This window comes from Oncorhynchus gorbuscha, linkage group LG22 (genome assembly GCF_021184085.1).
Source record: "Oncorhynchus gorbuscha isolate QuinsamMale2020 ecotype Even-year linkage group LG22, OgorEven_v1.0, whole genome shotgun sequence".
Taxonomy (NCBI): domain Eukaryota; kingdom Metazoa; phylum Chordata; class Actinopteri; order Salmoniformes; family Salmonidae; genus Oncorhynchus; species Oncorhynchus gorbuscha.
In genome coordinates, this window is record NC_060194.1 from 42,030,431 (window position 1) to 42,056,305 (window position 25,875).

At 44.2% G+C, this 25,875-nt stretch overlaps 2 protein-coding genes across 4 annotated transcripts; both read left to right on the forward strand.

Moving 5' to 3' along the window:
• The first annotated feature begins 750 nt into the window (after window positions 1-750).
• Window positions 751-3,238, forward strand: czib (CXXC motif containing zinc binding protein). Of its 3 annotated transcripts, none has more exons than XM_046322600.1 (8): window positions 751-811; window positions 899-982; window positions 1,564-1,620; window positions 1,726-1,807; window positions 1,957-2,052; window positions 2,176-2,306; window positions 2,671-2,736; window positions 2,874-3,238. In XM_046322600.1, the coding sequence occupies exons 1-8, from the start codon at window positions 806-808 to the stop codon at window positions 2,949-2,951; spliced, it is 600 nt and encodes a 199-aa protein (XP_046178556.1). In that variant the 5' UTR covers window positions 751-805; the 3' UTR covers window positions 2,952-3,238. The 3 variants fall into 3 exon arrangements, with proteins under 3 accessions (XP_046178556.1, XP_046178557.1, XP_046178558.1); XM_046322601.1 differs by having other exon boundaries at window positions 756-811; window positions 1,957-1,988; window positions 2,229-2,306; XM_046322602.1 differs by lacking the exons at window positions 751-811; window positions 899-982 and having other exon boundaries at window positions 1,731-1,807.
• Window positions 3,239-3,551: 313 nt separating this feature from the next.
• scp2a (sterol carrier protein 2a) lies at window positions 3,552-25,229 on the forward strand. Its single transcript, XM_046322599.1, has 16 exons — window positions 3,552-3,758; window positions 4,592-4,646; window positions 4,847-4,918; window positions 5,474-5,605; window positions 6,974-7,038; window positions 9,062-9,188; window positions 9,353-9,416; window positions 9,673-9,759; window positions 9,987-10,137; window positions 10,232-10,379; window positions 11,506-11,613; window positions 15,994-16,147; window positions 17,064-17,157; window positions 17,618-17,747; window positions 20,142-20,221; window positions 24,983-25,229. The coding sequence occupies exons 1-16, from the start codon at window positions 3,582-3,584 to the stop codon at window positions 25,076-25,078; spliced, it is 1,740 nt and encodes a 579-aa protein (XP_046178555.1). The 5' UTR covers window positions 3,552-3,581; the 3' UTR covers window positions 25,079-25,229.
• The last annotated feature ends 646 nt before the right edge of the window (window positions 25,230-25,875 follow it).

Here is a 25,875-nt window from a genome sequence, read left to right on the forward strand (position 1 = left end):
TGAATATGACATTTTTCCATTAGCACAATTAGATTTGAGGTTAAATTGTTTTTCTTTATCCTTATGGTTAAGGAAACCGAGCAGCACATTCTCCCATAAAAAAAGTAATCAAGGATATTAACAATTATAAAACAATCTTTTCATATTTTTTTTACATGTTTACAATGTGAAACTGTTTCTTGATGCTCAACACAAAGTACAGTCTGTCTTTTTGGAGTTTCTTTAGGTAGTGATTCGCAGGGTAATACTTATGGATCATTCTGAAAGAGACATCTTTGACCTTGTTTGCAAGTAGGTATTTGTGTGGTAATAACCAGACTTTTTTTTCCAACAGATATTAGTGACCAATGTATTCCAGTAAAATGTGACATAAGGAATGGATACAATATCCCTTTAAAATAAAGCACGTATAGATCTGTTCTGACGGAGCAAGGAGAAACAGTTTCCCTATTTGAGAATCAACTGAATTAAGCGGAGGAAGCTTAAGAAGGTGAGGTCTGGCTATACTTCTAAATAACATGAGAGTTCCAGATGGAATAGCATCAGACTCAACTGTCTAAGTGTTACAGGGATATTATAACGACGTAAAACAAAATCCTAATTGAGTAACAATGCTTCTGCATTAAAAGGTTTACTCACCAGGTGGATATGATTATTGAACCAGTTCTTTAAAAAATACTTTTTTTCTTCTATACAAAATATCCTTAGGTGATTGATTCTTGACTATGCGTAAAAGCGTGCCTTGACGTAGCTACGCTTGCGTATTTTGAAACGAGTGTTTACGCAAAAGTACTAGAGTGTCAAGATGGTGGTAAGTGAGGCCACATCATTCAGAGCATGCACGTTTTCAACAATATTTACATTACCATGAATTAAATGCGTGTTATATGTTTCATAGAAAATTGGGCTGCAGTTCAAAGCCACTTTGGAAAATGTCACAAATGTGCGACCAGAAGGTGAAGACTTCCGCTGGTTTCTAAAGGTAACTTAAGAATTTGCTAACCAGCTGATGCTAGCCATTTTACCATGAGCTATAACGTTATATTTATCATGACACACAATAAGCGAATTTGTCAAATGGTGAAAAGTTGTATCACTACATGAACAAGACATTTACAGCACGACAAGCTATGAAAGGTACTCCTGTGACGTTATTTTCAAAACATTGCTAGTTTTTAGTCGGTAAACAATACGCATGTGACGTGTAACGTTAGGCAGCTAACGGTAGGTAACAATACAAAAGCATTGCTGATGTAGTGTTGTGGATCCCAGTAACCCATAGAATTAGGATTAGAATAGAATGTGTATGCCATGACTACACACTGTATGCTTCCGTAGTTGACAGACTATTCCCTATAAAGTACACAACTTTTTTTTTTTACCAGAACATGTGCCCTGATCAAAAGTAGTGCACTACATAGGGTCTAGGCCTGTAGTATAAAGTAGTGCACTACATAGGGTCTAGGGCTGTAGTATAAAGTAGTGCACTACATAGGGAATAGGGTGCCAGGGAATAGGGTGCCATTTGTGACAAACATCGTAACATACATACTTTTGTCACAGTTAAAATGTGCCAATTGTGGTGAGATCCCAGAGAAATGGCAGTATATCAACCTTATGGTGAGTAAAGGTGATTTTTTTTTATCAATGTATCTTATTATTCAAAATCACATTTGATATGGTGACGGATATTCCACACTTTGCAGTGACTGACTGTTTCCCTAGGACAGTGTACCACTTAAAGGAGGAAGAGGGAGTGCCAGCATGGTGCAGAAGTGTAAACTCTGTGCCAGGGAGAATTCTATTGGTAAGCAAACAGAGAAGTATTACACATACGTTGTTTCATACATTCAGCCATTTCACTTTCCTTTGGGGATCTGAGATTACTGGATAGAGGTAAGCAACAGCTCCACCTTGTTTCTGCCATGATGTTTATATGTGTATGTGTGTTCACAGATATCATGAGAGACACAATCACCCCGTACAACGTGAGTACAGTACTTATTGTGAAGCTTACCTCTCAATTGATCCTTGGCTTGACTGCAATTGAAGGTGGGAAATGTTTAGTAATAATACTGCCTATTTCATCCTTACCACTCTGTTGCTGCTGACACTTGAAGTGTTCTGCTACAGAACAGTACATCTTTAAAACACAAGAGTATTTATTTGTTTCAGCCACTCACACCTTCTTGTCTCTTCCTCGTGGTGGTGGTGCTGCTGCTGTGAAGGCTGAGGATAGTGAGAGGTTTAAGACCATGGTGCAGTTTGAGTGTCGAGGCCTGGAGCCGGTAGACTTCCAACCACAAGTGAGAACAGGGCACACTCCTGTACTGTATGTTGTCAAATCTCAGCTAAGGTTGTAGAAGCACAGGTTATATAGCATCAGGGGATTTGTTTTCTCCCTGACTATTCTGATAAACTATAACAATTGGATCCACTCTATCATTCAAAAACAGATTCCAAATGTTTAGCATAGACATTTCTGAAACCTTGACATTTTCTTTATTTAGTGTTGTTTTGTAACAGTTTAATGACAAATGTTCTTAAGAACTTGTAATACTGCTGAATGAACAATAAAGTCAACTAAAATATGTGTTTTACAATACTACAACACCTCAACCTTGTCCGCTGTCTCTAACATCACATTACTTTGACCTTGAAACACAACAGGCGGGCTTTGCTGCAGAGGGAGCTGAGTCGGGGACCAAGTTTCCTGAAATCACCCTACTGGAAAAAGTTAGTATTTTTGATCTATGGCCAGTAGGTCAACATAATAAATGTGAACATTGATTACAAGAATAGTTTCCAGTACCCAATACAATAGTTATTTTCAGTTCAAGAACAGCATTTTTAATACTTCTTCTCCATATCAGGACTGGACAGACTATGACGAGAAGGCCAGTGAGTCAGTGGGCATCTATGAGGTCACACACCAGTTCATCAAGTGTTGAGTTACGGTCAAGCGCTTTGTACGACCAGCTAGCCCAGGTGACGGGATGTAAACACACTGGCCAGATATCCACTCATCCACTGACTGAAATGGCTGTCGGTGTCAGACACATCCAATGCTAATGCAGTGCTGTTGACAGTTATAATGCAGTGCTGTTTGGTTTGTGACAAGCAAGAAGCATTTGAGGATTGATTGAATGAGATATGTGACCATGCCTTTCCTTTTGTCACTACCCCAATAAAGATCATGAATAAAATAAAATAAACTGATAATGTGGTTTTAAGGTTTTCTCTGCCTGGAATGATCTGTATCAGAATGAATTGAGTAAATCTGACGCACTTCGGTCACAAGAAGTAGTGATTAAACTCAACCATGTATGACTGCCACTGTTTTTGAAAGTTTGTTGTTATTGTCAACAATAGCACAGTACTTTGCTCTTAAACGCACTTTTTTAATACAGTCAATAGTAAAACATTATCTCGCTAACGTATTTGGCCAGAGTTCATCCAGAGTTCAACCATTGTTTACACAACTGGACACACTTTCAACTGACTTCCATTAAGAAGTCACTGTATTGTGTAACGTTAATATGGGTATAGAAAGCTGCTAGCATCATTACAGGCAAGGAGTTATGCTGCGTTCACATGCTCCACGGAAACTCCTTCGTAGTACTTTGACTTCTCAGTTCGGTGAACGGTTATCATCCGTATTGTCACTCTTCCCTCTTGGAAGCACTCGTCTCAGCACAACAACCAGAATGGCTCCTCAAAAGAACAGAGTATTCGTCATTGGAGTGGGAATGACAAAGGTAAATCTTGCTATTGGTTATAAATGGTTGCATTTCGACTAGCATTCGTGCTAGCTGGATTGCTATCTAGTATTGAAAGACTTTAGAAAAGAGCTAGCTCGTTGTCCTTAGCTAGCTAACGTTTTACCTGTCATGTTGGTTAGCAGCATTTCCAAAATAAGCTACAGGAGCTTGTCATTTCTTTCGACAATTAACATAGGCTAAGCAACTACTGTTGGCTGAACATATAACGCGAGATTTAAGACTTTTGTCAGCTGTTCATGTTGGTGTTGCTAGCTATCTAGGTAACTACAGTAACGTAGCTAATTTCAGCTAGCTTTCAAGCTATCCTGGTTAGCTAACACGAAACATTGAATAACAACTATACTAGGCTATCAATGTTTAAAATTGTATTGTGAATTATGGCTTGGAAATGTATTTGCTACCTAGCTAAAATGAAATTGCCATACGTGGCATTTTAAAACCCAGTCTAATCTGAAAGTCCAATACTCCATGGTCATAGGCTAATTGTGCCAAGGGTCATGGATGCATTGCACACACCGATAGCTAGATAAACACTAGCTGCATTGCATGCAGCAGAAGGACGCCCCTCCTGTGCAGTCAGAATTAGAAGAATACTTTCTTTGTCCATTGCTTTTTCAGATCTCTCTCACTCTCTCTCACACACACACACAGGGGTTGTCAGCCATAATACCGTGCAGTTTACGGGCAAAGTGCCTTGCTCAAGTACACAGCAGTCATGTTGACCCAGAGCTCTGTCTGTGTAGTAGTTGAACTGTTATCCCCAGTCTGAGATTTGATCCAGAACCCTCTCCTGTGTTTTGTCTTTGCAGTTTGAGAAGCCAGGAAAAGAAGACTTTGACTATCCCGACATGGCAAAGATAGCAGGTGGTTTTCATTTCATTACTGTACCTGTCCTGTACTTGCCAACATTGCTACATTCACCTGGATACACCTTGAGCTATAGTCACCTGGATACTACCTGGTTATAATACCCTGTGTTGTACATGTCATATAATAGTGATGCCCATTGTGAGTGATGCCCATTGTTCCCTGTTGTGTCTTATAATCATGTTCTTATGACTCAGGCGAGAGGGCCTTGTCTGATGCTGGAGTCCCCTACTCTGCTATAGAGCAAGCCTGTGTGGGCTATGTGTATGGTAAGAGACTGTCATTGATTATAATGTTAACTGTCCGTTAAAAGTATTTTCTTTAGGCATATTAAATGCCTTGTGAGTTGCCTTCAAATTCATTCCAAAAGTGCTGTAAGTGTCCACTTAGTAATAAGCTATGATGTCATATAGGCATAGTAATAAGCTATGATGTCATATAGGCCTAGTAATAAGCTATGATGTCATATAGGCATAGTAATAAGCTATGATGTCATATAGGCCTAGTAATAAGCTATGATGTCATATAGGCATAGTAATAAGCTATGATGTCATATAGGCCTAGTAATAACCTATGGTGTCGTATCGGCCTAGTAATAACCTATGCTGTTGTATAGGCCTGTAAGATATTATAACACAATGCAATCATTCACCTGAGCTGACCTGTGTCTGTGTCATGAAGAGAACTGTCTAGTGATGAACTATTGCTTTTAAAACAAGATCCCTTTAAGATGTCTGTCCATCTGTATGTCTCATCATGTCTGAGGTGACTCCACTTGTGTTACTGTCAATGTAAATGACCATATTATTATCATTATCTTTCAGGTGACTCTACCTGTGGCCAGAGGGCCATCTACCACAGCCTTGGCCTGTCAGGGATCCCCATCATCAACGTCAACAACAACTGCTCCACAGGCTCCACTGCCCTGTTCATGGCCCGACAGCTAATCCAGGGAGGTGAGTGGCACTTGACCATAGATATATTAATCATATCTGTGTTACACACAGAGTACTCTATATATACAAAAGTATGTGGACACCCCTTGAAATGAGTGGATTCGGCTATTACAGCCACACCCATTACTGACAGGTGTATAAAATCGAGCATACAGTTGTTCAATCTCCATAGACAAACATTGGCAATATAATGTCCTTACTGAAGAGCTCAGTGACTTTCAACGTGGCACTATCATAGGATACCACCTTTCCAACAAGTCAGTTCGCAAAATTTCTGCCCTGCTGGAGCTGCCCCGGTCATCTGTAAGTGATGTTATTGTGAAGTAGAAATGTCTAGGAGCAACAACGGCTCAGCTGCAAAGTGGTAGACCACACAAGTTCACAGAACGGAACCCCGGGTGCTGAAGCGCATAGCGAGTAAAAATGGTCTGTACTCTGTTGCAACTCTCACTACTGAGTTACAAACTTCCTCTGGAAGCAACTTCAGCACAAGAACTGTTTGTCAGGAGCTTCATGAAATGGGTTTCCATGGCCGAGCAGCGCACACAAGCCTAAGATCACCATGTGTAGTGCCAAGCGTCGGCTGGAGTGGTGTATAGCTCGCCACCATTGGACTCAGGAGCAGTGGAAACACATTCTCTGTAGTGATGAATCACGCTTCACCATCTGCTAGTCCGACGGACGAATCTGGGTTTGGCGGATGCCAGTAGAACGCTACCTGCCCAAATGCATAGTGCCAACTGTAAAGTTTGGTGGAGTAGGAATAATGGTCTGCGGTTGTTTTTCATGGTTCGGGCTAGGCCTCTTAGTTCCAGTAAAGGGAAATCTTAACGTTACAGCATACAATGATGTATTTTGGCAACAGTTTGGGGAGCCTTGGGGAAGGCTCTTCCCTGAATTGGAACGCTGACGGCGAGCCAGGCCTAATCACCCAACATCAGTGCACAACCTCACTAATGCTCTTGTGACTGAATGGAAGCAAGTCCCCGCAGCAATGTACCAACATCTAGTGGAAAGCATTCCCAGAAGAGTGGAGGCTGTTATAGCAGCAAAGGGAGGAGCAACTCCATATTAATGCCCATGATTTCAGAATGAGATGTTTGACGAGCAGGTGTCCACATACTTTTTTTCCTCTTTTCTGGACGTCATTGGATGGGACACAGAGAGGTGAGTGGGACTGAGATAGAGGGGGGCAGGATTGATTCCTGGGACTAGGATTCCTTTCCCTGCTCTGGTCACATGTTCAGGACAAACTCCTGACCCTTGTGATGCCATGTCCTGGAATCAAACTGAAGTAGGATGCATGCTCATCTACTATGATCCGTCTTATGCTGGACCTAAACATTTGCCTTCTTTTGCTGACTGTAGGTCTGGTTGACTGTGCACTAGCCCTTGGCTTTGAAAAGATGGAGAGAGGCTCCTTGTCATCAAAGGTAAAAACCAATCGTAGTACTTGATCAGGACTAACCCAGTGTATTGAAGTACATGATCAGGACTAACCCAGTGTATTGTAGTACATGATCAGGACTAACCCAGTGTATTGTAGTTCATGGACAGGACTAACCCCATGGACAGGACTAACCCAGTGTATTGTAGTTCATGATCAGGACTAACCCCATGGACAGGACTAACCCAGTGTATTGTAGTTCATGGACAGGACTAACCCAGTGTATTGTAGTTCATGGACAGGACTAACCCAGTGTATTGTAGTTCATGGACAGGACTAACCCAGTGTATTGTAGTTCATGGACAGGACTAACCCCATGGACAGGACTAACCCAGTGTATTGTAGTTCATGGACAGGACTAACCCAGTGTATTGTAGTTCATGATCAGGACTAACCCAGTGTATTGTAGTTCATGGACAGGACTAACCCAGTGTATTGTAGTTCATTATCAGGACTAACCCAGTGTATTGTAGTTCATGGACAGGACTAACCCCATGGACAGGACTAACCCAGTGTATTGTAGTTCATGGACAGGACTAACCCTATGGACAGGACTAACCCAGTGTATTGTAGTTCATGGACAGGACTAACCCAGTGTATTGTAGTTCATGGACAGGACTAACCCCATGGACAGGACTAACCCAGTGTATTGTAGTTCATGGACAGGACTAACCCCATGGACAGGACTAACCCAGTGTATTGTAGTTCATGGACAGGACTAACCCTATGGACAGGACTAACCCAGTGTATTGTAGTTCATGGACAGGACTAACCCAGTGTATTGTAGTTCATGATCAGGACTAACCCAGTGTATTGTAGTTCATGGACAGGACTAACCCAGTGTATTGTAGTACATTATCAGGACTAACCCAGTGTATTGTAGTTCATGGACAGGACTAACCCCATGGACAGGACTAACCCAGTGTATTGTAGTTCATGGACAGGACTAACCCAGTGTATTGTAGTACATTATCAGGACTAACCCAGTGTATTGTAGTTCATGGACAGGACTAACCCCATGGACAGGACTAACCCAGTGTATTGTAGTTCATGGACAGGACTAACCCGGTGTATTGTAGTTCATGGACAGGAGTAACCCAGTGTATTGTAGTCCATGGACAGGACTAACCCAGTGTATTGTAGTTCATGGACAGGACTAACCCGGTGTATTGTAGTTCATCGACAGGACTAACCCAGTGTATTGTAGTTCATGGACAGGACTAACCCGGTGTATTGTAGTTCATGGACAGGACTAACCGCATGGACAGGACTAACCCAATGTATTGTAGTTCATGGACAGGACTAACCCCATGGACAGGACTAACCCAGTGTATTGTAGTTCATGGACAGGACTAACCCGGTGTATTGTAGTTCATGGACAGGACTAACCCCATGGACAGGACTAACCCAGTGTATTGTAGTTCATGGACAGGACTAACCCAGTGTATTGTAGTTCATGGACAGGACTAACCCAGTGTATTGTAGTTCATGGACAGGACTAACCCAGTGTATTGTAGTTCATGGACAGGACTAACCCAGTGTATTGTAGTTCATGGACAGGACTAACCCAGTGTATTGTAGTTCATGGACAGGACTAACCCAGTGTATTGTAGTTCATGGACAGGACTAACCCAGTGTATTGTAGTTCATGGACAGGACTAACCCAGTGTATTGTAGTTCATGGACAGGACTAACCCAGTGTATTGTAGTTCATGGACAGGACTAACCCCATGGACAGGACTAACCCAGTGTATTGTAGTTCATGGACAGGACTAACCCCATGGACAGGACTAACCCAGTGTATTGTAGTTCATGGACAGGACTAACCCCATGGACAGGACTAACCCAGTGTATTGTAGTTCATGGACAGGACTAACCCCATGGACAGGACTAACCCAGTGTATTGTAGTTCATGGACAGGACTAACCCCATGGACAGGACTAACCCAGTGTATTGTAGTTCATGGACAGGACTAACCCCATGGACAGGACTAACCCAGTGTATTGTAGTTCATGGACAGGACTAACCCCATGGACAAGCATATGGAGGTGATGTTCAACACATATGGGATGGCAGCAGCCCCGGCAGCACCACAGATGTTTGGCAACGCGGGCAGAGAACACATGGAGAAATACGGTAAATATGATGGTGTGCGTGCACAGGTGTACAGTACCTTATGAAGTGTGTTGTTCTCAACCTTTTCTTTCATCTGGATGATACACCATGTAGTGGGTGACTGTGGAACTCTGGGAATTCTGTCATTGAATAGTTAAGTGTATTAATTCCCGGGACTCTTCCAGGTACTACACCAGAGCACTTTGCTAAAATCGCATGGAAGAACCACAAGCATTCCACCAACAACCCGTAAGACTGCAACCATCAACTCTTTAACACACAGAAGGCCTGGTCATTAGAAATGACCTTCTTTGACCAATCCAAAGATCAATGTTTTCCTGCCACGGCATGACAACTGTGTGTGTGTGTGTGTGTGTGTGTGTGTGTGTGTGTGTGTGTGTGTGTGTGTGTGTGTGTGTGTGTGTGTGTGTGTGTGTGTGTGTGTGTGTGTGTGTGTGTGTGTGTGTGTGTGTGTGTGTGTGTGTGTGTGTGTGTGTGTTAACAGGTACTCTCAGTTCCAGGATGAGTACAGTCTGGACCAGGTCAAACAGTCCAGGAAGGTGTTTGAGTTCCTTACTCTTCTCCAGTGTTGGTAAGGAGTCCCACTATCTCTCTGGGGCAGTGTTTCCCCTACCAGAGGATAGGCAGAGTGGGGCAGCCCTCCCTGACCTCCACCTCTATAGAGTTTGGCTTTATTTGATTAGAATTAAACATTTTGGTGTTAAGGACCAGGGTGTTGCTTTGGGGGCTTTTGCACTCTGGCAGGAAAAAGTATCTATGGGACACTAACATTGTCGTCTCTCTCTCCCCCCCCCCCAGTCCTACCTCTGACGGTGCAGGGGCAGCTGTCCTGGCCAGTGAGGGCTTTGTGAGGCGCCATGGTCTAGAGCACCAGGCGGTGGAGATCTTAGCCCAGGAGATGGTCACGGACCTCGCAACTACCTTCGAAGACAATAGCTGCATGAAGATGGTGAGAGGGGACATAAAGCTGTTCAAAAGTATCCAACAACTTTTAAATGCAGAACAACAAAAAGATGGTGACTTATTGTGTTGTTTGCTGTTAGGTTGGATACGACATGACCTCCCTGGCAGCCAAGAAGTGTTTTGAGACGGCGGGCCTGAAACCCAGTGATGTCAATGTGATCGAGCTACATGACTGTTTCTCTGCCAACGAGCTGATCACGTACGAGGCTCTGGGGTTGTGCCCAGAGGGTGAGTCTGACCCTACCAATCGACCGCCTATTTCTAGCCACATAGAAGTAGCATTGTTAATTCTCTAGAATGTTTTTTTCAATTTAAAATAATATATAGAATTGCCTTTTATTTGTTTTTCACTGTTTCTGATTTGTTCAGTTCAATGTTTTACTATAGTTGAATTATTCATATATTCTTTTGAATGAGAGGCCTTCTGTGTGTCTATTTGATCTCATGTCATACTCCTGTCATAAACATAATGCGTTTTACCCCCTGGTTGTGTTCCCTAAACATTCTGAGTTTTACCCCCTGGTTGTGTTCCCTTAGCATTCTGAGTTTTACCCCCTGGTTGTGTTCCCTTAGCATTCTGAGTTTTACCCCCTGGTTGTGTTCCCTTAGCATTCTGAGTTTTACCCCCTGGTTGTGTTCCCTTAGCATTCTGAGTTTTACCCCCTGGTTGTGTTCCCTTAGCATTCTGAGTTTTACCCCTGGTTGTGTTCCCTTAGCATTCTGAGTTTTACCCCCTGGTTGTGTTCCCTTAGCATTCCGAGTTTTACCCCCTGGTTGTGTTCCCTTAGCGTTCTGAGTTTTACCCCCTGGTTGTGTTCCCTTAGCGTTCTGAGTTTTACCCCCTGGTTGTGTTCCCTTAGAATTCTGAGTTTTACCTCCTGGTTGTGTTCCCTTAGCATTCTGAGTTTTACCCCTGGTTGTGTTCCCTTAGCATTCTGAGTTTAGCATTCTGAGTTTTACCCTCTGGTTGTGTTCCCTTAGCATTCTGAGTTTTACCTCCTGGTTGTGTTCCCTAAGCATTCTGAGTTTTACCTCCTGGTTGTGTTCCCTTAGCATTCTGAGTTTTACCCTCTGGTTGTGTTCCCTTAGCATTCTGAGTTTTACCTCCTGGTTGTGTTCCCTTAGCATTCTGAGTTTTACCCCCTGGTTGTGTTCCCTTAGCATTCTGAGTTTTACCTCCTGGTTGTGTTCCCTTAGCATTCTGAGTTTTACCTCCTGGTTGTGTTCCCTAAGCATTCTGAGTTTTACCTTTGTACCACACTTTGTGACTGTCTGCCATGTAGGCCAACATAAAAAGCGTGTTAAAGATCAAAGGTATTATATTATTTAATGTATCAGTGTTCTATGTTCATAGGTAAGGCTGGAGAGCTGATAGACAGAGGAGACAACACGTACGGAGGCCAGTGGGTGGTTAACCCCAGCGGAGGACTCATCTCTAAAGGACACCCTCTGGGAGCCACAGGTAATAATAACTATCACCACGTGACCTCTAACCCCTGACCCTTCTCGCCGTCACCCCATAACCCCTGACCTCGTAACCCTTGACCCCTCTATGAGCTACAGGTAAACAACACCAACCATCTCCTGCTGACCCAGTGACTTCATCCTCCTCCTAATCCAACAACTAATTTTGTATGCAACAAATTAATGTTGAAAAAGCTACATTATAGATTAAGATGGAATCTGAATGTGTGATGTGTCTGTATTTCAGTCATGACCACCAGAGGGCAGTAGTCTCCTGAGAAAGTCAGTAACTCCCACAAAAGCCTTTATCCACGCTTTGCCTGTAACACACAGACAGGAAGTGACATCCTGAGTAGTCCCAGGAGGATATTGAACTGTGTGCTAGGTTGATTCCTGTCATTACCTTCTTGCCCTTTGCTGTTGTCTGTGCCAAATAATGTCTGTACCATGTTAGAGCGTCTGCTAAATGACTTAAATGTAAATGTAAATGTACTATGTTACATGGACTCACTCTGTGTGAAATAATAGGAGTTGACATGAGTTTTTAATAACTAACCCTTCCTCTGTCCCCCATACTACATCTGTAAAATCCCTCCGTCAAGTATTGAATTTCAAGCGCAGATTCAACCACAAAGACCAGGGAGCTTTCCGAAAGCCTCATACAGAAAGGTGGTGATTAGTAGATGGGTAACAATTACAAATCAGACACTGATTATCTTTAAGCATGGTCAAGTTAATATTTATGCTCTGGATGATGTATTAAACCACCCAGATACAAAGATACAGTCGTTCTTCTGAACTGCTTTTAGTGATTTTAAAACCACTACAGAGTACAATGTCTGTAATGGGAGAAAACTGAGGATGGATCAACAACATTGTAGTGACTCCACAATAATGACCTAAATGACAGAGTGAAAAGAAGAATAAAAATATACATCATATAAATATTCCAAAACATGCTTATGTATGCAACCAGGCACTAAAGTAATACAGCAAAGGAATATACGTTTTGGCCTAAATGCGAAGCCTAATGTTTGGGGTAAATCCAACGCATCACTGAGAAACTGCCTCCTTATTTCCAAGTATGTTGGTGGCTGCATCATAGTATGGGTATGTTTGTCATCGGCAAAGACTGGGGAGTTTTTCAGGATGAAAAGAAACAGAATGGAGCTAAGCACAGGCCAAATCCTAGAGGAAAACCTGGTTCAGTCTGCTTTCCACCAGACACTGGGAGACAAATTAATCTTTCAGCAGGGCAATAACCTTCAACACAAAGCCACAATTACGCTGGAGCTGCTTACCAAGAAGACAGCGAAGTGTTCTGGGTGGCCAAGTAACAGGTTTGTATTAAAACTGCATAAAAATCTATGGCAAGACTTGAAAATTGCTGTCTAGCCATGATCCCCAACATCTTGACAGAGCTTGAAGAATTTTTAAAAGAATAAAGGGCAAGTATAGTAAGTATAGCTGTTATGAGACTTACCCAGAGTGACTCACAGCTGTAATCGCTGCTAAAGCTGTTATGAGACTTACCCAGAGTGACTCACAGCTGTAATCGCTGCTAAAGCTGTTATGAGACTTACCCAGAGTGACTCACAGCTGTAATCGCTGCTAAAGCTGTTATGAGACTTACCCAGAGTGACTCACAGCTGTAATCGCTGCTAAAGCTGTTATGAGACTTACCCAGAGTGACTCACAGCTTTAATCGCTGCCAAAGCCGTTATGAGACTTACCCAGAGTGACTCACAGCTGTAATCGCTGCTAAAGCTGTTATGAGACTTACCCAGAGTGACTCACAGCTGTAATCGCTGCCAAAGTTGTTATGAGACTTACCCAGAGTGACTCATATAATGAAGGTTTTTTCATTATTTATAAATTCTATACTTTTTTAAAGATTATTCTTCCACTTTGAAATTATAGAGGATTGTATGTAGATTGTTGACAAATAAAATGACAATTGAATCCATTTTAATCCCACTTTGCAACACAACAAGGGAGTTGTAGACTTTCTATAGCCACTGTACTGTATTTATTAAGGACCACCATTTAGTTTTGCCAAGGCAGCAACTACTCTTCCTTGGGTTTATATTGGATCCCCATTAGTTCCTCCCAAAGTAGCAGCTACTCTTCCTGGGGTTTATATTGGATCCCCATTAGTTCCTGCCAAGGCAGCAGCTACTCTTCCTGGGGTTTATTATGGATCCCCATTAGTTCCTGCCAAAACATCAGCTACTCTTCCTTGGGTTTATATTGGATCCCCATTAGTTCCTGCCAAAGCAGCAGCTACTCTTCCTGGGGTTTATATTGGATCCCCATTAGTTCCTCCCAAAGCAGCAGCTACTCTTCCTGGGGTTTATATTGGATCCCCATTAGTTCCTGCCAAGGCAGCAGCTACTCTTCCTGGGGTTTATATTGGATCCCCATTAGTTCCTGCCAAGGCAGCAGCTACTCTTCCTGGGGTTTATTATGGATCCCCATTAGTTCCTGCCAAGGCAGCGGCTACTCTTCCTGGTGTTTATTATGGATCCCCATTAGTTCCTGCCAAGGCAGCGGCTACTCTTCCTGGTGTTTATTATGTGCTGGAATGCTAACCTAGGAGTCACGGCCAGCAAGATTAGGGAGGAGTGTTAACTTGTCACCCTCTTTGATGTGGCAGGCAAGAGTTGATGGAAATTAAGTGCATTGGAACGCTAGCGAGAGTGAGATTTTGACCACGATGACCCGACCTGGTTAAATCGGAGAGGATTATCAATGTCTGTAATGGAGGCCTTATGTGGTAATTTTTCAATGTAGGAATTAGAAAAGAAAAATGGAAGGTCGTTGTGTTTTTATAGGGCCAGCAATGTGTTGTGTCAGGGACCTAAGGTTATTTTTAATTTGTGAAATGACATCCTGCCTCAGCCACACTCTGGGTTCAAATGCCTGTTGTCCATCTGGTTAGATTTAGCAATCCAGCATTAGCACTTACAGGCTTTGTGTGTGTGTGTGTGTGTGTGTGTGTGTGTGTGTGTGTGTGTGTGTGTGTGTGTGTGTGTGTGTGTGTGTGTGTGTGTGTGTGTGTGTGTGTGTGTGTGTGTGTGTGTGTGTGTGTGTGTGTGTGTGTGTGTGTGTGTGTGTGTGTGTGTGCGCGTGCGCTCAGAAGGAAGGACAAACAGGAAATCCATAATCTATGATAGGAAATCAATCTGTTAATTGAGACCTTTCAAATATGAAGACTTACATGTGATGTTCAGTTTGTTGTCCAAGTAGATATTACAGTAGGCTTTCCAATCCCTCTGGTTGTTAGCATGATGACTTTCTTATATAACGCTTATATAGCTGTAGAGTGCCTTGACCTGTGATTTTGTAAGTTCTGGCCCAGTTTTCTGATCTCACAGACATCCTAGAGCTCTTACATGTAATTCTGTGACTGACCTTCGTCTCTCTGTGGTGTATTACTCTGGTCTGGTTCAGTATTAACCTCCCCTCTCTGTTGTTGATGTGTCAGGTCTGGCCCAGTGTTCTGATCTCACAGACATCCTAGAGCTCTACATGTAATTCTGTGACTGACCATCGTCTCTCTGTGGTGTATTACTCCGGTCTGGTTCAGTATTAACCTCCCCTCTCTGTTGTTGATGTGTCAGGTCTGGCCCAGTGTTCTGATCTCACAGACATCCTAGAGCTCTACATGTAATTCTGTGACTGACCATCGTCTCTCTGTGGTGTATTACTCCGGTCTGGTTCAGTATTAACCTCCCCTCTCTGTTGTTGATGTGTCAGGTCTGGCCCAGTGTTCTGATCTCACAGACATCCTAGAGCTCTACATGTAATTCTGTGACTGACCATCGTCTCTCTGTGGTGTATTACTCCGGTCTGGTTCAGTATTAACCTCCCCTCTCTGTTGTTGATGTGTCAGGTCTGGCCCAGTGTTCTGATCTCACAGACATCCTAGAGCTCTACATGTAATTCTGTGACTGACCATCGTCTCTCTGTGGTGTATTACTCCGGTCTGGTTCAGTATTAACCTCCCCTCTCTGTTGTTGATGTGTCAGGTCTGGCCCAGTGTTCTGACCTCTCTCTCATTTTGTTCTTGTTGATTACTCTGGTCTTGCTGAGCGTTCTGATCTCTGGGATTGACTCAGTGCATTGACTCTATCGGTTTCTGTGATTGCTCAGGTCTGTTCTATTGTGTTGGCCTTAATTTCTCTCTGTGGTTGATTAGTCAGGTCTGGCCCAGTTGTCTGTTCTGATCTCTCTCTGTGTATGTGTCATTGACCTCCCCGCTCTCTCTCTCTCTCTCTCTCTCTCTCTCTCTCTCTCTCTCTCTCTCTCTCTCTCTCTCTCTCTCTCTCTCTCTCTCTCTCTCTCTCTCTCTCTCTCTCTCTCTCTCCTTGCTCAGGTCTGGCCCAGTGTGCGGAGCTGTGCTGGCAGCTGAGAGGACAGGCTGAGAGGAGGCAGGTCCCAGGGGCGAAGGTGGCCCTACAGCACAACATCGGCCTGGGAGGAGCTGTGGTCGTCACTCTCTACAGGATGGGGTTCCCTCAGGACGCCAGGTGAGTCTATCTGTCTACAAATTTACTAATTAACGGACCAGGTGAGAAACACACAACTGAGGTGATTTACTAAATAACTAGGCTTTATCTCTCAGATCCTTGCAGAAATCGTATGTTTAAAATAATAGAAACCAGTTTATTTATTTTTTTGTGTATGGGGGGGGGGGGGGGGGGGGGGCAATTTCATGGCAACGGAATGTACAATAAATAAAACAATTTCTTTCCATGTTTATCAAACCAAACAACTCTATGCACAAGGACTACTTAGAACAATTTACACAGAAAATATTACAAAAACACAGATCCAAAAGTCTGGTAACAAAATCAAACTTTTCCAGTAAATGTTTTTCTAAAAACATTTGACTGTGTAAATTGTTCAAAGTAGTCATTGTGCATAGAGTTGTTTGTTTTTATTAAACGTTGAAATCAATGTTTTGTTTTTTGGCAAACATTTTTAAAGTGACACATCGGAGTCTCGGTGTAATTCCGTTAATAGGGAATAGGGTTTTGTTTGGGACGTGGCCACAGCATGTACTTTAACCTTCTGTGTTGGAACAGATTAAGTAAAGATACTGTAGTATGGCCTTGAACCATACTCCTTTCAACATTGGTACACACACACACACACACACACACACACACACACACACACACACACACACACACACACACACACACACACACACACACACACACACACACACACACACACACACACACACACACACACACACACACACACACACACACACACACACACATTTGCACACAAGCGCACACACGTTTACTTTGTGACTGTCCTTCAATGATGATGTTGCACACACACACGCACGCACGCGTTTTTACTAGCCTCTCTTTTCTCTCTGAGAACGCACTCTTAACTGAAGCCGTGTTCTGTTCCTGTGTGTGTTTCTAGGTCCCAGATAGCGGCTGTCCCCACCAGAGCAGAACGTCTGGAGGGCTTCAGAGTCTATTCTGTCTTCCAGGAGATAGAGAACAAACTACAGGAGGTACACCACTTAGACAAACGGACTTCCTGTTCACCATTTATATCCTCCTATACAAAGTCCAAATGTGTTCATGTTCTGTGTGGGTGCTGACGACTGCTTCACCACCTGCTTCAGTCTCACTCTGCGGTGTCATTGCTGCTTGTTGTCGCATCAATTAAGTGCCACATTTGAATGTTATTGAACTTATTTAACTATAAAGCTTTTTGTATTATAATCATGACTTTATAAGGTTATCTCTGTTTAACAGTCTGTCACCAGAGACCAATGTCAAGGTAGTCTCAGAACTCAGTACCACTAGCTAGCTATGTGATTTATGTAGTCTGTCAACTCGTACATATTTAGGTAACTTTAACTCGACGTTAGCCTCCGCTGCCACACGAACCTCACAAAACCCAACAGAACACAGAGCAATAACAGTCCATCTCTCTCTGCTCTGATGTCACACCGGGTTTGTCTGCAGGAAGGAGTAGACGTTGTGAAGAAGATTGGAGGAGTTTTTGCCTTCAAGGTGACCGATGGACCCGAGGGGAAAGACGCTCTGTGGGTCGTAGACGCGAAGAATGGACACGGCTCCGTGAGCAACAACACTGGTGTGTGTCTGTCTGTCATCAGATGATCAGGTCTTTGTGTTTTAATGTTCAGTGTTTTTATCAATGTGAGCATTAGAGGTATTGGAGGAGATCGATGATCTTGGCTGAGACTCTGACATATTCGATTTCCTGACAACAACAAAAAAAAACAGAAGGACTGTCCGTCTGAGGAGATGGGTGTCTGCAGAATATAAATGACTGAAGTGACTGAAGCGGTCTGTCTTCTGAGAGAGCAGTTCTGTATTGCAAAAGACGAAGGATTTTTATTCAAATGCCAAACACACACAATTTTTGAATTGCTTCCTTTAGAAAACACACACACACACACACACACACACACACACACACACACACACACACACACACACACACACACACACACACACACACACACACACACACACACACACACACACACACACACACAGAGAGAACTTTTAAATTGCTTCCATTATGGCTGTCTGGAGCAATGTCCTTTTCTTCCACTCAGCTCTGTTGAAAAACCTTTAAAAACTTGGCCTTCCTCTGAGCCTTTCCTGTTATCAAACCTATCTCACTTGTTACAACGTTTTATAGAAAGCAAGGTAGCGCCCTAATCGCACCATATTCCCTATATGGAGCACTAGTGTTGAGCACTATAGGGTGGCATTTGGGACATTGGGACAACATTGTACGTTGAATGGTCTCTAAAGAGCAGTGGACATTTCATAAAAGCAACTTCCGTGGTTGAAGTGGCAGGTGTGTGTGAAGTAGAGCACAGCACAGTACACTTCATCCTGTCCCTGGTACTGGGATGACAACTTGTTCCCTTCTTAACCACATGGACAGTAGTGAACCATGAATAGCGCAATCCCAATGATTAAAGTGTTGGGCATTGAAGTTAACATGAAGTCAAGGATCCCATGTATTTTGCAGTATATAGTTGATTGGATTCTGGAACGTTTCCGATCAACAAGAAACTGGAGATGGGGGAGAAACTATAGAGCTTTACTTCCTCTTGTTCTGTTCGTAAACAGCGTCGTTCTACAAAGTTTTGCCTTCTGCATCCCTTTTGATATTTTAAGTAGAAATTGTGCAACAATGTTGAATTTTAAAATCCTGTTCTATTAAATGATGTGCCGGTTAATATAGACCACGTGGAAAATTCAATTAGATCATATCTTTTTTTTATATGAATAAAGACTTCCAACAGGGCGAAAACAGGTCAAATCAGTGTTTCCACGTCATTTCAACCCCCCCAAAAAAGTCATTGTGATGATTACAATGGAATCAAAATGGAAAACTGATTGGATTTCCCCCCAAAAAGTCATTGTGGTGATGACAATGGAATCAAAATGGAAAACTGATTGGATTTCCCCCCAAAAAAGTCATCAACTTCAGGGCATTTAGTCTTTTTCACCCAACTTTTGGATTGAAATCAAATGACATGGTGACATTGTTTTGTTGTTTTCACATTGAATTCAAAACTAAACATTGAACTGATGTCTGTGCCCGATGGGTTGCTAAAGTTAAAACAAACTGAGGGGGTCGAGCATAACATGTCAACACTCTTCTCTTATCCATAGATAAAGGGTAGAAATGTTTTTAACCATGACATTTTTTTGTGAAGATTACATTCAGTTGCCCCTCGCTGTTGGAAGGGGAAGGGTTTTGTAAGACAGTATAATTGAAGGAAGGTTTTGTAGGGCAGGATAATTGAAGGAAGGTTTTGTAAGACAGTATAATTGAAGGAAGGTTTTGTAGGGCAGTATAATTGAAGGAAGGTTTTGTAAGACAGTATAATTGAAGGAAGGTTTTTGTAGGGCAGTATAATTGAAGGAAGGTTTTGTAGGGCAGTATAATTGAAGGAAGGTTTTGTAAGACAGTATAATTGAAGGAAGGTTTTGTAAGACAGTATAATTGAAGGAAGGTTTTGTAGGGCAGTATAATTGAAGGAAGGTTTTGTAGGGCAGTATAATTGAAGGAAGGTTTTGTAAGACAGTATAATTGAAGGAAGGTTTTGTAGGGCAGTATAATTGAAGGAAGGTTTTTGTAGGGCAGGATAATTGAAGGAAGGTTTTGTAGGGCAGGATAATTGAAGGAAGGTTTTGTAGGGCAGTATAATTGAAGGAAGGTTTTTGTAGGGCAGTATAATTGAAGGAAGGTTTTTGTAGGGCAGGATAATTGAAGGAAGGTTTTTGTAGGGCAGGATAATTGAAGGAAGGTTTTGTAGGGCAGGATAATTGAAGGAAGGTTTTTGTAGGGCAGGATAATTGAAGGAAGGTTTTTGTAGGGCAGGATAATTGAAGGAAGGTTTTGTAGGGCAGGATAATTGAAGGAAGGTTTTGTAGGGCAGTATAATTGAAGGAAGGTTTTTGTAGGGCATTATTTAATTTGATTCTCTCCTCCATTCAGATAAGAAGGCTGACTGCACTATCACCATGGGAGATGAAGACTTAATGAAGCTGATGACAGGCAAGATGAATCCACAGACGGTGAGTCCTTAAAACAACAATGAATAAGGTTGTGTCCCAAATGGCATCATATTCCCTATATAGTGCACAGCCTTTTCAAATCAAATTTTATTTGTCACATACACATGGTTAGTAAATGTTATTGCGAGTGTAGCGAAATGCTTTTTATCAGATCTCTATGCTAATAGGGTGCCATTTTGGATGAAGCCCAATACTATTGTCCTCTTGTTCAGTTTTATATACATTTATACAAAATATAAAAACAGAAATGCCTTATTTACATAAGTATTCAGACCCTTTGCTATGAGACTCGAAATTGAGCTCAGGTGCATCCTGTTTCTATTGATCATCCTTGGTGTTTCTTCAACTTGATTGGAGTCCAACTGTGGTAAACACAATTGTCTGTATAAGGTCCCACCGTTGACAATCTTTGTCAGCAAAAACAAAGCCATGAGGTCGAAGGAATTGTCTGTAGAGCTCTGAGACAGAATTGTGTCGAGGTACAGATCTGGGGAAGGGAAACAAAAGATTTCTGCAGCATTGAAGGTCCCTAAGAAGACAGGGGCCTCCATCAATATTAAATGGAAGTTAGGAACCACAAAGACTGTTCTTAGAGCTGGCCGCCCGGGCAAACTGAGCAATCGGGCAACAAGGGCTATTCCTTCTCACTTCATCTGACCTGACCTCGGGCTGAATTCCTCACTCCTCCCTACCAAGCTTAGTGCAAATAGAGTTCCTCAGGAGAGGCAGATGGTTACATAGATGCGTAGAGATCAGCTTTTATGAATCTTGTCAGTATTTTTTTTTATTAAATGTTCTTTTTATTCATTTGATTTTGGTCAAAGTGACCAAAGCGAAGCGAAGCCCGATCTTAAGTAGGATGCCAAATCTGATTTGATTGTTTTCTAAAAATAGGTTTGGAAATTGGCCAGTGTAATGAGATTAGTCCTTGTCCAGAGTGCATTCTGTTATGGCATAGGGTGGGTCTCTCTCTCGCTCTCTCTCGCTCTCAACCCCCCCCTCTCCCCTAAGAAATAAATATCTAGGCAAGGCCTTCAGATGTATTAAGGGCATCAGCCCCTTGTCTGTTCATTGACCCTGGATGTAAGGGACATAATCTGACAATGCCCACAGACCAAGGACAATTCACTCAACATGTAACAGACAGGGAGAGAAAAATCTATTGAATGAGTTTGTTCAAACTTCAGTCAACTTTACATGCACACACACACACACACACACACGCACACGCACACGCACACGCACACGCACACGCACACGCACGCACACACACGCACACAAGAAATAGAATGAGTATGTTTACCTACTTCAGCAAACAGTGTGGGTGTCATCAAGTACTTTGCAATCACGCAAAGTCTTCAAAATCAGAGGTCAATTGGGGCCTCTGTTAGGAACCCAGGTACCACAGGGAAAGGTGTGGTCTCAGACCTCTGTTAGGAACCCAGATACCACAGGGAAAGGTGTGTTCTCAGACCTCTGTTAGGAACCCAGGTACCACAGGGAAAGGTGTGTTCTCAGACCTCTGTTAGGAACCCAGGTACCACAGGGAAAGGTGTGTTCTCAGACCTCTGTTAGGAACCCAGGTACCACAGGGAAAGGTGTGGTCTCAGACCTCTGTTAGGAACCCAGGTACCACAGGGAAAGGTGTGGTCTCAGACCTCTGTTAGGAACCCAGGTACCACAGGGAAAGGTGTGGTCTCAGACCTCTGTTAGGAACCCAGGTACCACAGGGAAAGGTGTGGTCTCAGACCTCTGTTAGGAACCCAGGTACCACAGGGAAAGGTGTGGTCTCAGACCTCTGTTAGGAACCCAGGTACCACAGGGAAAGGTGCGTTCTCAGACCTCTGTTAGGAACCCAGGTACCACAGGGAAAGGTGTGATCTCAGACTTCTGTTAGGAACCCAGGTACCACAGGGAAAGGTGTGGTCTCAGACCTCTGCTAGGAACCCAGGTACCACAGGGAAAGGTGTGATCTCAGACTTCTGTTAGGAACCCAGGTACCACAGGGAAAGGTGTGGTCTCAGACCTCTGTTAGGAGGAACCCAGGTACCACAGGGAAAGGTGTGGTCTCAGACCTCTGTTAGGAACCCAGGTACCACAGGGAAAGGTGTGATCTCAGACTTCTGTTAGGAACCCAGGTACCACAGGGAAAGGTGTGGTCTCAGACCTCTGCTAGGAACCCAGGTACCACAGGGAAAGGTGTGATCTCAGACCTCTGTTAGGAACCCAGGTACCACAGGGAAAGGTGTGGTCTCAGACCTCTGTTAGGAACCCAGGTACCACAGGGGCCAGATTTGGCCAGGTGTAGTTTCAGACCTCTGCTAGGAACCCAGGTACCACAGGGAAAGGTGTGTTCTCAGACCTCTGCTCGGAACCCAGGTACCACAGGGAAAGGTGTGGTCTCAGACCTCTGTTAGGAACCCAGGTACCACAGGGAAAGGTGTGGTCTCAGACCTCTGTTAGGAACCCAGGTACCACAGGGGCCAGATTTGGCCAGGTGTGTTCTCAGACCTCTGTTAGGAACCCAGGTACCACAGGGAAAGGTGTGGTCTCAGACCTCTGTTAGGAACCCAGGTACCACAGGGAGAGGTGTGGTCTCAGACCTCTGTTAGGAACCCAGGTACCACAGGGAAAGGTGTGGTCTCAGACCTCTGTTAGGAACCCAGGTACCACAGGGGCCAGATTTGGCCAGGTGTGTTCTCAGACCTCTGTTAGGAACCCAGGTACCACAGGGAAAGGTGTGGTCTCAGACCTCTGTTAGGAACCCAGGTACCACAGGGGCCAGATTTGGCCAGGTGTGTTCTCAGACCTCTGTTAGGAACCCAGGTACCACAGGGAAAGGTGTGGTCTCAGACCTCTGTTAGGATCCCAGGTACCACAGGGGCCAGATTTGGCCAGGTTTGTTCTCAGACCTCTGTTAGGAACCCAGGTACCACAGGGAAAGGTGTGGTCTCAGACCTCTGTTAGGAACCCAGGTACCACAGGGAAAAGTGTGGTCTCAGACCTCTGTTAGGAGGTATCCAGGTACCACAGGGAAAGGTGTGGTCTCAGACCTCTGTTAGGAACCCAGGTACCACAGGGGCCAGATTTGGCCAGGTGTGTTCTCAGACCTCTGTTAGGAACCCAGGTACCACAGGGAAAGGTGTGGTCTCAGACCTCTGTTAGGAACCCAGGTACCACAGGGGCCAGATTTGGCCAGGTGTGTTCTCAGACCTCTGTTAGGAACCCAGGTACCACAGGGAAAGGTGTGGTCTCAGACCTCTGTTAGGATCCCAGGTACCACAGGGGCCAGATTTGGCCAGGTGTGTTCTCAGACCTCTGTTAGGAACCCAGGTACCACAGAGAAAGGTGTGGTCTCAGACCTCTGTTAGGAACCCAGGTACCACAGGGAAAGGTGTGGTCTCAGACCTCTGTTAGGATCCCAGGTACCACAGGGGCCAGATTTGGCCAGGTGTGTTCTCAGACCTCTGTTAGGAACCCAGGTACCACAGGGAAAGGTGTGGTCTCAGACCTCTGTTAAGATCCCAGGTACCACAGGGGCCAGATTTGGCCAGGTGTGTTCTCAGACCTCTGTTAGGAACCCAGGTACCACAGGGAAAGGTGTGGTCTCAGACCTCTGTTAGGATCCCAGGTACCACAGGGGCCAGATTTGGCCAGGTGTGGTTTCAGACCTCCGTTCAGATATAAAGGACTTCAAAGACCTGAGAACGATGAGATGTATTGTTATTGAACTAACCTCGTCCCCAGGTTGGCTGGAGGACCGGACTATAACTCATTCCCATGATCCATTTTCTGACGTTGAGGAGAAAGGGAGATGACACAGCAGGGAAATATATTTTCCAATCCAACATTTCGCAATTGAGACAAAAGTAATACAAAGGGAGGAGAAATTCAACAGGGAAGAATGTGATTAATGATAGTGGACGGGCGACTCTTTTTCCTGGCTAAATCTAGGCCCACTTCCCACCCACACACCTGGGGCCATTGATTCATTTGGTTTACTTGATCCTTTCAGCAACACTGAACACAGTTGGGTTTTCCCTTCGCTCATTTACCCAGAGGAAAGAGAAACCTTCACACTGCTCTTCTTAGTATCACTTGTTTTATTCAAGCTTATGGACTCTTAGTCTTCGTCAGAGCGTCTTAGTCTTCGTCAGAGCGTCTTAGTCTTCGTCAGAGCGTCTTAGTCTTCGTCAGAGCGTCTTAGTCTTCGTCAGAGCGTCTTAGTCTTCGTCAGTGCGTCTTAGTCTTCGTCAGAGCGTCTTAGTCTTCGTCAGAGCCTTTATTTGTGAGAGTCAGCATCAGCGAGCAGAATTGGAAAACAAATTGAATTGAGCCTTTATTTAACCACGAAAGACACTTGAGGTTAGAAACCTCTTGTTGTACCATTTAACAGGCATCATACACATACTTCCACAAGGATGAATCCTGCAATGTTATGGCTGTTTTAGGGGGTTTAGATGTGGGCCATGAATCTCGTCACTGTTTATGCATTGGATTTGATCTGAACCGCTGAAACGCAGGCAGGCATGCCTCCAGTTGGTTCATGTCAGAGCAGAGCCGTTCCCTGGCTGCAAGCTGTCACCCTGACGAACACTGCCAACCCCCTCCCGTGTCCCAGTTTTCAGTGAACTGTGTCAATCCTGCAACTGGGTAATCTGAACCCTTTAAAACTTGGATCATGAACAGTAGTTGACTTTCCTGTGTTTTAACCCATTATCCTCTGATAGATCATTTCTCTCTCCTACCTGTCCGCTGCAGGCATTCTTCCAGGGCAAACTGAAGATCGCAGGAAACATGGGCATGGCCATGAAGCTTCAGAGTCTGCAGCTGGTGCCAGCCAAAGCCAAGCTGTGATTGGCTGATAGACCCTCAGCTCTGGAACTCCTGCCATATGTAGCAGTTATGCACATTTTCTCACCCCTCCTCTCACCCCTTTCTCACCCCTCCTCTCACCCCTTTCTCACCCCTCCTCTCACCCCTCTCTCACCCCTCCTCTCACCCCTTTCTCACCCCTCCTCTCACCCCTTTCTCACCCCTCCTCTCACCCCTTTCTCACCCCTCCTCTCACCCCTTTCTCACCCCTCTTCTCACCCCTTTCTCACCCCTCCTCTCACCCCTTTCTCACCCCTCCTCTCACCTCTCTTCTCACCCCTTTCTCACCCCTCCTCTCACCCCTCCTCTCACCCCTCCTCTCACCCCTTTCTCACCCCTCCTCTCACCCCTCCTCTCACCCTTCACCCCTCCTCTCACCCCTCACCCCTTTCTCACCCCTCCTCTCACCCCTTTCTCACCCCTCCTCTCACCCCTTTCTCACCCCTCCTCTCAGCTCTCTCTAACCTCTCTCACCCCTCCTTTCATCTCTCTCTCACCTCTCTCTAACCTCTCTCACCCCTCCTCTCAGCTCTCTCTAAACTCGCTCACCTCTCTCTCACCTGTCTCTCCCCCCTCCTCACACCTCTCTTCATCTCTCACCTCTCCTCATCTCTCACCTCTCCTCATCTCTCACCTCTCCTCCTCTCTCACCTCTCCTCCTCTCTAACCTCTCCTCCTCTCTAACCTCTCTGACCTCTCCCTCTCTCTGACCTATCTGACCTCTCCTCCTCACTGATCTCTCTGACCTCTCCTCCTCTCTCACCTCTCCTCTCTAACCT